The following is a 15,119-nucleotide window of genomic DNA, read 5'->3' as shown; positions in this document are numbered from 1 at the left end:
TTTCTTTCAATTCATAAGAAACAAACGACAGGCAAGAGCCACTTCAAATTGATGCTGGAAGCCTAGTGATGGGAGATAAGGAAATAGCAGGAGAACTTAATAAGTACTTTGCGTCAGTCTTCACAGTGGAAGACATGAGTAATATCCCAACAATTAAAGGGAGTCGGGGGCTGAGTTGAGTATGGTTGCCATTACAAAAGAGAAAGTGCTAGAAAAGCTAAAAGGTCTTAAAATTGATAAATCTCCTGGCCCTGATGGGTTACATCCTAGAGTTCTGAGGGAGGTGGCTGAGGAAATAGCGGAGGCGTTGGTTGAGATCTTTCAAAAGTCACTAGAGTCAGGGAAAGTCCCAGATAATTGGAAGATCGCTGTTGTAACCCCCTTGTTCAAAAAAGGATCAAGGCAAAAGATGGAAAATTATAGACCAATTCGATTGTTGGTAAAATTCTAGAATCCATCATTAAGGATGAGGTTTCTAAATTCTTGGAAGAGCATTGTGTGGTAACTACCTCCAAATGCAGTAGAATCCCCAACCAATGGCAATAACATATTTTTATCTAAACTGTATTTTCCTTTTATTATCTTGAATACTTTGATCAGATAATCATTTAACATTCTAAATTTGAGAGAAACAAGTCTAATTTGTCTTCATAACTGCTGAAGTACAAGCAATATTCTCATAAAACTATGTGACCAAATTCAAATGTCAACATATCCTTCTGAAATTGTGGCACCCAGACCTTTGTACTTTAAGTGGGGTTGAACCAGGGTTCGAAGCTCCTTGGATGCTGCCTGAACTGCTGTGCTCTTCCAGCACCACTAATCCAGAATCTGGTTTCCAGCATCTGCAGTCATTGTTTTTACCTCGTGTATGTAAAAGAAGTCTAACTAAGACTCAGGTGGTGTAGGAGTCTGTGTTAAGGGAATCCTGGAAAAAATAAAAGTTGAAAGTGAAAGAAGTTGAAGGTAAAGCCTGATGAACATTAGAGCTGTATTGTTTGATACCATGTAAACTGTAGCTCAAAAGGGGGTTTCTGCATTTGGAGGTAGTTACCACACAATGCTACAATCATTCAGAAAATTGATCGTACATCGGAGGTGGGATAAAAAATATAAAAGTTGCCCCCCAAAGGCCACTGTGACCACTGGTTTGATGATACACCATATTGTTGTCCTATTCATATTAATGCTAGTTATTTTTGTTTTAGTTTTAATCTCCTGCGTAGGTTACACACTATTATTTTTCATTCTTGCATGGCTGTTGCTGTCGCTGATTTGCGTTTGCATTTGCAATTGCAACATGCACTGTCAAATATCATTGGGCTGGATTGTATAGGATGGGCCGGAGGCTAAAATTAATGATGATGTTCAACAGCTGCATGAGGAAATAGATTATATAGGATGGGCTGAAGGGCTAAAACTGTTGAAGATACTTGACAGGTGCATGACCTTGAATGAATCCAGTCTAAAGATGGCTGCTTCAGCTTGCTGTTCTTAAGCTGTGTTTTCTGTACTAGCCAGTAGTTTTGCCTTCTGTTGCTGTTTTCCGTGCCTTGCTGTTTGTTACACTGCATAAGAGAGAAAGTTTTGTTCCAAGTCATTGGACTTCACCTTAGACTGGGATTGTAAATGGTGCCAGGAACAACCTAAGTCTGCAGACCAGTGTTGATTGAGGGGTCCCTGATGGGCAGAAGGGTGTAAGGCTTATTGTTTTGTTTTTCTTCCCTTTTCACCTTCTATTATTACTCAATAAATGTTCATATTTAAGTAAATTGTCGAGCCTTCTTTTCACTATATTCAACTGAATCATCGGCAAACTTCGCTAGAATGCCCCCAGTCCCTTCATCCAGATCATTAATATATAATGTGAACAGCTGCGGCCCCAACACTGAACCCTACGGGACACCGCTTGTCACTGGCTGCCATTCCGAAAAAGAACCTTTTATCACAACTCTCTGCCTTCTGTCAGACAGCCAATCCTCAATCCATACCAGTAGCTCACCTCGAACACCATGGGCCCTCACCTTGCTCAGCAGCCTCCGGTGTGGCACCTTATCAAAGGCCTTTTGGAAGTCTAGGTAGACCACATCCACTGGGTTTCCCCGGTCTAACCTACTTGTCACCTCTTCAAAGAACTTCGACAGGTTTGTCAGGCACGACCTCCCCTTACTAAATCCATGTTGACTTTGCTCTTCCAATTGAGAGATCAGTTGTGGAAAAGTGAAATTAATAATTTTTTGTTAAGCAAAGGTATCAAAGAGATAAAGGCGATAAGCATTATAGCAATATATGGCCTTAGGCCACAGGTCAGCCATCACCCCACTGAATGGTGGAAAAGCTCAAGTGGCTGAATGGCCCAATGATAGTGGTTGCAAAAAAATCATTGTCAGGGTGGGATGGATCTTTGAGAATGCTAGTGGCCTTTCCTTGATAGTGGGCCCAGTAGATGAATGCTATAGATGGGATGTTAGCCTTTGTGATTGTCCAGGCCGAGTTCACCACTCTCTGTAACCATCACCGATCTTAAATGGTACAGTTGCCATATCAGGTAGTGATACATCCAGACAGAATGCTCTCGATGGCGCACCTATAAAGGTTGGCAAGGGTATTTGCCATCATGCCAAAATTTCTCAGCTGCCTGAGGAAGAAGAGACGTTGTTGGACCTTTGTAATCACTGCGTCCACATGAAGAGTCCAAGAAAGTTGTTGTGGATGACCATTCCCAGGAGCTTAACACTCTCCACTCGTTCCACTTCTGTGCTGTTAATGTGTGGAGGGGCATGAGTAACATCCAGCCGAAAGTCAGTAATGAGTTCCTTGGCTTTGCTGGCATTGAGACAAGGTTGTTCTCAGTGCACCATGTTTCCAGGTCTTCCACCTCCTGTCTATAGTCAATTTTGTCGCCTTCATCGGTTGTGACAAATGTGAAAATTTCCTTTATCATTGCTGTCAATAGTACTTGCCTTTCTTTTTTTAGATAAAATAACCCTTTCAATGCAATCTTCTAGTCTGAGAATAGGGTATACATCCACCTTTGTGATTGCACTAATTTTTTTATAGTCAACACATAACACAACTAAGTTATCTGGTTCAGGAACCAATACCAAAGGAGAACTCCGATGACTGTAGTTCAACCGATTGATTGATAGCCAATATGTATCAAGTTTTTTTTTTGCTACTTTGGGCTGTTTCTTTGGGTTATAGAGTTATAGAGTTTGGTTTATTGTGTCTGAATTACTGACATCAATGTCATGTTCAGTTAATGTGGAACACCCAAGTATATATTTACATTCAAACATCTTTGTATTTTTTGAACAATCTAATTGTATCTTCCTGTTGATCTTTCTCCAGATACCATTTCTCTAATATCTCTGAATTTATTAATCTAATAAACTGGAGGAAGTGAACTTCCTGCTGTTAGAACATAGATCATAGAACATAGCACAGTACAACACTGTACAGGCCATTTGACCTTTGATATTGTGTCAACCTTTTACTCCACTCAAAGATCAAACTGGAGGGCATGTCTTATGGAGAAAAGGTTGAGGGAGCTAAGGCTTTTTTCAGTGGAGTGAAGAAGGGTGAGAGGCGACTAGATCAAGGTGTGCAAGATAATGAGAGGCATTGATAGAATAAATTCCCAGAACAGAAATGGCTATCACAAGGGTCCATAATTTTAAGGTGATTAGAGGGAGGTTTAGGGGAGATGTCAGAGAGTGCATGGAATGCACTGCCAGCAGTGGTAGTAGAGTCAGATACACTCAGGACATTTAAGCGACTCTTGAATAGGTGCATAGATAATAGTAAAATAAAGGGTACATAAGTTAGTTTGATCTTAAAGTAGGATAAAAAGCCGACTCAACATCAAGGGCTGTGCTGTACTGTTCTACGTTCCATGTTTATGTTCTAATTGCAGGAAGCTCACTTGGGAATTATCCATTTCTCCTTTGCTGTCATTCTTTGTTCTATACCCCTTTACTAGACTTTATAACTGACACACCTGTACATTCTCATTACATTCTTTATGACAGTTTCAACATGTTCATTTGACATAATGAAGTCTTTTTCCTATGATCAGTAATATGAATTAGATATGTTACTGGACTAGCTATTTTAATTACTTTCTAGTGATCACTGAATTTTGCTTTTAGAAGCTCACCTTGTAAAGGAAGCAGTACAAAAAAAAACTCCTGCTTTGAGATTTCTGATTGTTGAATGTTTAACTACTCAAATGTGGACACATACTCTAACATTGAAGATTCATTTCTCTGACTTAACAATTTATCTCAAATCAGTTTTTCGAGTTATTTTATGGCCGCTAGCTAATTTAAATGGGCTGCAGACAGTGCATGCATTTTGAAAACCCCCATTGCAAATAGGAGAAAAACTAGTCCTTTGTACCAATCATTTGGCATTCATAACAAGGGGCTTTGAGGATGGTTTTGAGAATCTGGTATTACATCTCCAAAACACTTTGGCAATATTCAGTAAATTTCAATTCAATCCCCAAATAACTGAAAATATCTTGAAAAGTTCTTGATAGGCTGCATTTATGTTAGTGGAGTATGAGTGAAAAACTGTACTAGTTTGTTCCACCGCTACCATAGTTCTGACTGTTTTTAAGGGAATAACTTCTGAAACATCAGTAGTCATATCTATAGTGGAAAGACATAATCATTTCTGACTTTTAATTTATGTATTGATCCCACACAACCCACATGTTCATAACTTAATGGTTGTTCAAAAAACAGTTTGGAATTAGGGATACTGGTTTAATTACATATTGACATTAACCCACATTTGATAAATATGGCATGCGTTACAAAGCTGCTCAACAACTTTATGCAATTTTGACCAATTAAAATATCTATTTTATCAACATCTGAATCTTTCTGATCCCTACATCTTGACATGGGAATTTCATGTGCTTCTCAAAATATCTCTCTGTGATAACTGGTATTATCATTATCTAACATCCATTCTTCCTCTGACGGTCTGTGAGGACGCCATCAGCATTTTCTCACATCATTCCTTTCTTAATGGACTCTTCAAGTTCTCCAGATTTCCTTCAGCTTTTACTTTAGTATGCATTAACTATGCTAATTTATTGAAAATAAAATCTTTTTTTTGTGCTTCAATTAATGGTGTCATACTTCACCTTTGAGGAAAGTTTCAGCTACCTTTTCATTTGTTTGTGGTACTACATCAACTTTCACTGATTTTGATAAATTATCATATAAGGAAAAAATATAGAATCCCTACAGTGTGGATGCAGGCCATTCAGCCCATCAAGTCTCTGAAGGGCAGCCCACCCTGATCACCCCTCTCCCTATCTCTGTAATCCTGCATTTCTCATGGTCAATATACATAGCCTGCACATATCTGGACACTGTGGCTATTTAACATAGTCAATCCACTTAACCTACACATCTTTGGACTAGTAGTAGACAGTAGTACTTAACCAGTACGAGCCAGGAAAAGCAAACAAACTACTCTGTGTTACTGCTATTTACCAACAGGACTCGTGAACAGGATTACCATGACACTAATGCAACTACAGTACAGGAAACATCAGCAAAATAGATCTGCAAAAGATGAAACCCGACAGATCCAACACACCCCAATTCTACAGACTACTCAAGGTTCACAAAACATGAGCACCCCATCGACCTATTTATTTATTACTCCCAGGGACACCTACTTACAGGCTAGCTAAGGAGCTGCAAACAAGACTGGAACACCTAATAGAATACTCCAAACACTCTATTCACTCCTCCCAAGAGTTCCTCAACATCATCAGAAACATCACAGTAGAATAGAATGAAATAGTGATTTCATCTGATGTAACAACACTCTTCACATCTGTAGACATTGCCAAGAATACTATTGCCATATTATTGGACAAAAGAGTTAGAATACCCAATGACACCAGCAGCATCAACAAAAACAACATATTAAAACTATGAGACCTATGCCTCAAAACTCACTTGACATTCAATTGACAAGTGTACAGGCAAATCAATGGCACACCAATGGGGTCACCGATATCAGAAATGACAACAGAAGCAGTAATGCAGTACTTGGAATGGACGACCTTCCCCTCCATCAAACCCAAACTCTGGATTTGGTATGTAGATGACACCTTTATCATCATTGAAAGGACAATCAGGAAGAAACTGATAAGTAATTCAGTGGTTATCTTGCATGTCTCAGTTAAGTCACCTTTCAATCATCTTCTCTCTAATAAAAACAGTTTCAACAGTTTAGTGGGCGACACGGTGGCACAGTTGTTAGCACTGCTGCCTCACAGCGCCAGAGACCCGGGTTCAATTCCCGCCTCAGGCGACGGACTGTGTGGAGTTTGCATATTCTCCACGTGTCTGCGTGGGTTTCCTCCGGGTGCTCCGGTTTCCTCCCACAGTCTAAAGATGTGCAGGTCAGGTGAATTGGCCATGCTAAATTGTCCGTACTGTTAGGTAAAGGGTAAATGTAGGGGTATGGGTGGTTTGTGCTTCGGTGGGTCGGTGTGGACTTGTTGGGCCGGAGGGCCTGTTTCCACACTGTAAAGTAATCTAATCTAAAAAAAAACTCCCTCAACCTTTCCTTATAAGAATTTCCCTCCACAACAGGCAACATCCTAGTAAATCTCCTCTGAACCCTTTCCAAAGCTTCCACATCCTTTTGATAATGCAGTGACCAGAACTGCATGCAATATTCCAAGTGCGGCCACACAAGAGTTTTGTACAGCTGCAGCATGACCTCATGGTTCCGAAACTCGATTCCTCTACTAATAAAAGCTCACACACCATATGCCTTCTTAACAGCCCTATCACTCTGGGTGGCAACTTTGAGGGATCTTTGGACATGGACACCGAAATCTCTTTGCTCATCTGCACTACCAAGAGTCTTACCATTCGCCCAGTACTCTGTATTTCTGTTACTCCTTCCAAAGTGAATCACCTCACACGTTTCTGCATTAAACTCTATTTGCCACCTTTCAGCCCAGCTCTGCAGCTTATCTATGTCCCTCTGTAACCTACAACATCCTTCGGCATAATCCACAATTCCACTGATCTGAGTGTCATCTGCAAATTTACTAAACCATCCCTTATGCCCTCATCCAGGTCGTTCATAAAAATGACAAACAGCAGTGAACCCAAGACAGATCCTTTGGTGTTTTGGTTTTAGTTCTCAGAGGAGGGGGTCAACCTCCGCTTTGTAACAGTGACCATAACTCCATAAGATTTCAATTAGTCATGGAAAAGGACAACAGTAACCCTCATGAGGGTACTGAATTGGGCAAGGGCCAATTTCATTCAAATTAGACAAAACTCTATAATGGGCTCTTGCCCAAAATGTCGATTCTCCTGCTCCTTGGATGCTGTCTGACTGGCTGTTACTCTCGACTCTAATCTCCAGCATCTGCAGTCCTCACTTTCTCCTAGCACCTGTGTAATTTGGATTGAAAGCAGTTACTTGAGGGCAAATATATGTGTGGTATGTGGGAGGCTTTTAAGTATCAGTTGATTAAAGTGCAGGGCAAGCATGCCCCTGCAAAACTGAAGGATAGGAATGGTAGGATTCAGGAACCATGTAAGACAAGGGAAATCGTAAGCTTAGTCAAAAGGAAAAAGGAAGCATATGATAAATCAAGACAGCTTCAAGTTGACCAAGTCCTTGAGGAATATCGAGAAATAAGGAAGGATCTTAAACACAGTATTAGAAAGGTGTCATGAATTTTTTTTACTGAAGTGGATCAAGGAGAATCCTAAGACTTTTTATGCATATATTAGAAGAAAGAGGTAGCAGGGGAAAGAGTAGGCTCAATCAAGGGCAAAGGATGGAAGTTATGAAAGGAACCACAGAAAGTGGGAGAGATCCTTAATGAGTAATTTGTATCGGTGTTCACCGAAGAGAAGGACATCACTGAAGACGAGGTCAGGGATGAATATGTGAATATTCTAGAGAATGTAAAAGTTAAAAATCACACAACACCAGGTTATAATCCAAGAGGTCAAATCAGTCCAACACTGGCATTTCCAAATCTAAAGAATGTCAGCATATTGAAGGAGGAAGTTTTGAGTATCTTAAATTGCATTAAGGTAGACAAGCCCTCAGGGCCAGATGCTGGCAGTGTGTTCCATACCCCTACAATCCTCTGAGTAAAGAAACCTCTGACATCTGTCCAATATTTATCACCCCTCAATTTAAAGCTATGTCCCCTCGTGCTAACCATTACCATTTGAGTAAAGAGGCTGTCACTGTCCACCTTATCTAACCCTCTGATTATCTTATATGTCTCAATTAAGTCAGCTTCTAATCTTGTTCTCTCTAATAAAAATAGCATCAAGTCCCTCAGCCCTTCCTTGACAGACCTTCCCTCCATACAAGGCAACATCCTAGTAAATCTCCTCTGAACCCTTACCAAGGCTTCCACATCCTTCCTATAATGCAGTGACCAGAACTGTATGCAATACAGTGCTCCAAGTGCAGCAGCACCAGAGTTTTGCACAGCTTCAGCACGACCTCATGGTTCTGAAACTCAGTCCCTCTACTAATAAAAGCTAACACATTGTATGGCTTATTAACAGCTCAGTGGTTAGCACTGCTATCACACAGTGCCAGGGACCCAGGTTCAATTCTGGCCCTGGGTAACAGTCTGTGTAGAGTTTGTGCATTCTCCCTATGTCTGCATGGGTTTCCTCAGGAAGAATCATATCACACTTTTCTGCATTAAGCTCCATTTCCCAGCTCTGCAGCTTATCTATGTCCCTCTGTAATCTACAACATAATTCAGCATTATCCACAATTCTACTGACCTTAGCATCATCTATAAATTTGCTAACCCATCCTTTTTTGCCCTCATCCAGGTTGTGAGTAAAGTGTTGGGAAAAGTTAAAAGTTATAAGAGATTTCTAATCATCTAGAAAGGAATAACTTGATTAGAGATAGTCAACACAGTTTTGTGAAGCGTAGGTCGTGCCTCACAAACTTTGAGTTCTTTGAGAAGGTGACCAAACAGGTGGAAGGGGGTACAACGGTTGATGTGGTATATATGGATTTCAGTAAGGCATTTACTCATCCAGGTCATTTATAAAAATGACAAACAGCAGTAGACCCAAAACAGATTTTTGTACCACTAGTAACTGAATTCCAGGATGAACATTTTCCGTCAACCTCTGTCTTCTTTCAGCTAACCAATTTGCCTGATTCAAACTGCTAAATCACCCTCAATCCCATGCCTCCGATTTCTGCAATAGCCTACCATGGAGAACCATATCAAATGCTTTACTGAATATTCCTGAAGAAGGGCTCATGCCCGAAATGTCGATTCTTCTGCTCCTTGGATGCTGCCTGACCTGCTGCGCTTTTCCAGCAACACATTTTCAGCAGTGAAAGATTTGAGCAAGGTGGAATTTTTAAAGTGTACCGAGGAAAGCTACTCATGCCAGTGTGCAGATAGACCTACAAGAGATGGGGCAATGGGAGGTCTAATCCCAGAAAATGAAGCCGGTCAAGTGGCTGCACTTTCAATGGGTAAGCATTTTCAGGACAGAGACCTATACGTTTCAAAGCCATTATGGTAAGGGATAAGGATAGTGCAGAGGTGAAGTACAATATCAATTTCAATATCATTAGCTAGGACCTGGCAACACAGTTACTTGCAGGTAAGTCTGAATTTGGAAAGTGGGAATCTTTTAAAAGTAGTTGTTGGGATTGGAGCATGGTTGGCCAGGTGCGTTTCATTGAGTATACAATCTTGTTTTGGGCTGTTAATCTGGGCCAATCAGGGAGACCTCACTGATAGATATAAAACAGGCGAAACAGGTCCAGGCAGCGGGCCGTGGAGGGGGTCGTTAAGGCCCGGGTGTCCTTGGAGAAGGAGCACGCGGTGTCAACCAACACCCTGGAGTTGTTCAGGGAGAGGTGGGCGCCGCAGGGAGTGGAGTGCATTATTTCTCCCTCCAACTCTATTTTGATTTAGTCCCTCCCTCCCCTTCACTGTTTTGATCACACAGCACTGCCCTTTGATGTGAAGGGCAGTGTTTGTCACTGGCCACCCGGGTGTTTTCCTATCTTCCTGGTGGTGGAAATTGAATAAAGATTCATGCACTTTGTGTCTTTCACTGTGTCTCACACGTATACACACACACCATGGGTGCTTAAAAAAAAACAGGCGATTGCTGGAGCTAAGCAAGCTGGGGAGGGCTAGTCAGTATGCAGGGTGACCAGTAACTGGAATGCCAATAGCTGGCTCGTAGGAAAGCGACCGGAGGTAGTCTGGTCAGTACACGGGATGACTGAGAGCTGGCTACTCGATGATCAGTTCTGGAGGAAAATGGGCCTGGGGAGGGTCAGTTAGTATGTAGGGTGGCCAGAGACAGGAAGGCCAATGACTGTCCTGCAGGAAAGCTAGCCTGGATGATCTGATTAGTATGTGGTGTGGACAGGTGTTCGATGTCTTTTTTTTAAAGCTATATTGAGTCTGTGTTCTATGCACTGTTTCTCTTTTGATTGCACTGTCTTACCTGTGTTTGTTACTGTTATTTTTGTAATGAATGGAAGTGGGATTTGAGGTTTGTCCTCATCTCCCTGAAAACTGGTTGAACTGTGGGTTTTGGGGTTTGGCTTTGCTGCCCTTTCCCCTGAATATAGTGGGTTTTTTTGTGAACTGCTGATTTCTGTTTATTGTTAACTGTATTTTATACTGTTTAATAAAAAAAGAAACAGGAGATTCAAAGAGTCTTCTCACTGTATGGAATAGCTCTGAGATGGTTCGTCAGAGTCCCTGTACTATGCACATGCAAATAAAGGGAGATGCGGTGACAGGATACTGGCCTCTGTAGTTTAGTGTGAATTCAGGGCCAGATGTTCATCTAAGGGTGAAGGGCAAGGGGACCCTGTATGTCTAGAGATAGTGAGAGTTTTATTAAGAAGAAGGAAGTATATATCAGAATAACATATTAAAAATCAGGGGAAGGCCTTCAAAATTATGGAGAGTGTGGGTAATTGCTTGACAGATAGGATGGAGGAAAATCCCAAGACTTCATGTAAGTATATTAAGAGAAGGGGCATTACCAAGAGACTGGGAACTATTTAGAGAGTGGTAAGGGCATGGAATGTCCTACCTGCTAAGGTAGTCAACTCTGCCACATTAGGAAGATTTAAACAATCCTTAGGTAAGCACATGGATGATTTTGGAATAGTGTAGGGGGACGAGCCGAGAATAGCTCACAGGTCATCAAGGGCCGAAGGGCCTGTTCTGCGCTGTATTGTTCTATGTTCTATTAGAGACTAAAAGAGCAAACTATACAGGGAGCATGGGTGTGGTCAAAATTGAATATTTTTCTTTTTGTAAGCATTGCGGCTGAAGATTTCAGTTAGGCTGGTGAGCTTCTAGAACATGTTAAGATTAATAAAGAGGAGATATTAGATGCTCTTGCAGGCATAAAGGTGCATAAATCTCCAGTGCTTGTGGAGGTGTATCCGAGGCTAAGTTTGGAGGCAAAGGAGGAGATTGCAGGGCCTGTGAAGGAGACACTTAAAATACTTCTTTAAAGTTAATTTATTTTTATTTAATAATGCTTTTTATCATTTATATAAGTGATTTGGATGTGAATATAAGAGGCATGCTCAGTAAGTTTACAGGTGACACCAAAATAGGTGGTGTAATGGAGAATGAAGAAGATTATTTCAGAGTACAATGGGACTTTGATCAGATGGGCCAATAGACTCAGGAATTGCAGATAGGGTTTAATTTAGATAAATAGAAGGTGTTGCACTTTGGTTAGACAAACCAGGGCAGGACTCGTAGGTCACTGGGAGTGTTGCAAATGAAAAGACTGAGGAGTGCAGGTGCATAGTCCCTTGAAAGTGGAGTCACAAGGTGGTGAAAAAGATATTTGGCACTCTTGTCTTCATTGATCAGAACAAAAATCTTTTCCCCCTGACAGACATACCTAAGATCAGAGGATAAAATTTAAAGCTGAGGAAAGTGATTTACAGGACATCTGAGGAAAGGTTTTTTCACCCGGACAGTGGTAGAGTAATGCAACATGCTGTCAAGAGGATGGTGGAGGAGGGAGCTGTACTCTTAATATTTAAGAAATATCTGGAAGAGCACTTAAAATGCTAGAGTATTGTAGGCAATAGACCAAATGTAAGTAAATGGGATTAGTGTATTTAATGTTTGCTGGTCAACAAAGAGATGGAGGCTAAAGGGCTTGTTTCTATGTTGTATGTCTCAATAAGACTATGGCACATTTTCAGGCGATCCAGGGAGCAGGGAAATTGCCCTTCATAAGACTTAGCTTCATGCATTACTCCCATGGAATAAATGTGCTGAGACTTCTGGGGGGTTCCAATGAGCATTTTGGGTTATCCACCAGAAGTCAGACATAGCAAGTCAGCTGGGGACTATGTTTGCAAGCAGGTGGACTTCCAAAACTATTATTAGAATGGCATCATGGTCAGCATGGACATGATGGGCCAAAGGGCATGTTTTCTGTTCTATGTTGTGAGATGCAGACTGAAATCTGATATTAGAGAATGACTGGTTCCTAAAATGTTCTGTTTGTTTGTGAAATAACTTCAATATCCCACCACCAAGTCATGCTTTATTTATACATGCATATCCATGACAGTTAGCTTAGAGCTCGCTCTGAGGGTGAGTAGAATACCTGACACTTCTGTTTATATCTGCCAGCCAGGACTCACCTATTGGACAAGCTTAACAGGCCCAATCTGAGAACTCATATTTTATGAAATCCATCTGGCTATCCTAAACACTACAGTTTGTCAATCATTATTTTTAAATTCAAAAATCATGCTTTTTGCAGATGTTATTAAAAAGACATTAAGAAGCATCATAAGACCTGGGCTTGCTCGATCTTACATTATTTATTAACTTACTATTTTCTACAAATAAGTGGATTTCTCAGGAATTAAATAAATAATAGATAAATAAACTAAATTATCAGACAATGTTGAGTTCAGACCATTACTCTGGGCTCAAAATTCCCATTTATCACTGATAGAGCTGAGTGGGAATTGCATCCACGAAGCCTTTCCAACTTGTCTCAACAGCAAGTTACTTTATCTTTCAATCATCATTTCCATGTTTTACATCTGCAATACATTGCAAATTCAGCCTGTTTAACAATAATAAAGAAGTTTCTGCTTCTGAAGTAATCAAAAATAACATCACCAGCACTTTGAGAGTTTTGAGTGAAATAATGTAGTCCCATGTGGATTTGTAAAATTCTAATCACAATTGAGAAACATGATTAAACCTTTTGATGAAGGAAACCAGTGAAACTTGATGAAGGGAATGCATTGATTTTTATACTGGATTTTAGCAATGAAGATTGTTTTAGAAAAGTAAGGCTTGGAATAGAAGGATTAATGACAACCTAAATTTTTTTTTAAAGTTGACTTTAGAATAGAAAACAACAAGATGTGGTATTGTTCAGCTTGGAGGAAAGTCCACATTGGTATCTCCAATGTTCTGTATTAGCACTGCTATTTTCTTCTATTTATAAATAACTTGACTTTTGGAATATAGAAGAAATGTGCAATTTTTTACAATGATACCAAACTTGGAGCTGTGGCAAACAAGAAGTATGTTGCAAATTCATTGTAACAAGACATAGGCCAGCAGAATGTTCATGCAAGAGGTCTTGGATCTAAAATAAGAAGTTTGAGGTGATGTATTTTGGCAGAATGTTCGGGGGAGGCAACTAAACCTAATGACACAGTTCAATAAGAGTGATCTTGGACTTCAGTGGTATTAATCTTTGAAAGTGATAGGCTGGTCTCCCTGCTATAGGACTGATGTTGTGAAATTTGAAGGGTTCAGAAAAGATAAGCAAGGATGTTGGCAGGGCTGGAAGGTTTGAACCATAGGGAGAGGCTATTTTCCTTGGAGCATCAGAGGCTGAGGTGTGACCTTTATAGAGGTTTATAAAATCATGAGGGTCATGGACAGCAGTTTTGTGTTTACTTCCAATCAACATACTTTAGGAAGAATGTGAAAGTCCTTTACAGAATTCAAAGAAGATTTAAGAAGAATAGTTCCACGAATGAGAAAATTTATTACAAGATTCAAAGTTTGTGCGAAGATTTGTAGCTCGGGTGCTCGTTGTTGTGGTTCTGTTCGCCGAGCTGGAAGTTTTTGTTGCAAACGTTTCAGAATTCAGACAACATCTTACCCACAATCTTCCAGCCAACTTTTTATTTTGTCAACAGAATCTCCTGTGGAAACAAACAAGAAATACATAACAATCAGAGAGAGATAGTGAGAACACAGTGCAACAAAAACTCACTCACTCCCATTCCTGATGGTTCAATCTGGCCCAGCTATGCAAATCTAAACATCACTACCTGACTGAATGAAGTGCGAGGCAACTGACCTGATGATGAGAGAAGGAATATAGGATCCTGAAAATAAAGCAAAAGCAATTGGTTTTGGATGAAAGTGTTACTCTCATAGTGATGAGTGAAAAAACAAAATTCCTGGAAATGTATTACAAGAGGAAATGAGGGCAAGATGCATGCAGTGGAAAGAATCTCTGGCAGAATGATTCACCTGGCTGTTGTGGTCTAGACCAGGCCTCCTCAAAATATATATAGCTTTTTCTTATTTTAAAAGTAAATGTGAGGTATTGTATTCCAGAAGCAATTCACACTGTAATTAAAATTAGAATCCCTGCAGTGTGGAAGCAGGCCCTTTGGCCTAACAAGTCCATACTGACTAAGTAGCGGGGGGGAGGGGACAAGCTGGATGTTTAAAAAGGAAACAGGGAAAGTTAGAACAAGAGAAGTCAAGAAAGACAACTGTATCAATGAGGCAGAAAACTCGGAAAGGCATCATGCTGTAAGGTTGAGTGAAATAAGGGTTGATGGGAAGGGTGAGAGCAGTAACAAATTAAAAATACTATACATGAATGCATGAAGCATTAAACATAAGATGGATGAGCTTGAGGCTCTTTTGGAAATTGGCAGATACGATATTGTGGGGATAACTGAGACGTGGCTTCAAGTGGACAGGGCCTGGGAAATGAATATTCAAGGATACACGTGCTATCGTAAGGACAGAGGGGGTGGGGTGGCCTTGTTGG

The 15,119-nt window shown here is 40.5% G+C and overlaps 1 protein-coding gene across 1 annotated transcript in view; it reads right to left on the bottom strand.

Annotated features, from left to right (window-relative positions):
* Positions 1 to 15,119, bottom strand: part of tespa1 (thymocyte expressed, positive selection associated 1) — a 100,946-nt gene that overhangs the window by 63,973 nt on the left and 21,854 nt on the right. Inside the window, exon 3 of the mRNA XM_043676970.2 lies at positions 14,211 to 14,253. Coding sequence (XP_043532905.1) covers positions 14,211 to 14,253 — 43 coding nt within the window. The remainder of the gene's footprint in view (positions 1 to 14,210; positions 14,254 to 15,119) is intronic.

Source organism: Chiloscyllium plagiosum, unplaced genomic scaffold (assembly GCF_037043375.1).
Source record: "Chiloscyllium plagiosum isolate Xiang-an unplaced genomic scaffold, Cpla_swu_hap1 HiC_scaffold_29, whole genome shotgun sequence".
NCBI lineage: Eukaryota > Metazoa > Chordata > Chondrichthyes > Orectolobiformes > Hemiscylliidae > Chiloscyllium > Chiloscyllium plagiosum.
Note: the sequence above shows the minus strand (reverse complement) of the source record. Positions and strands in the feature narration are given on the sequence as shown.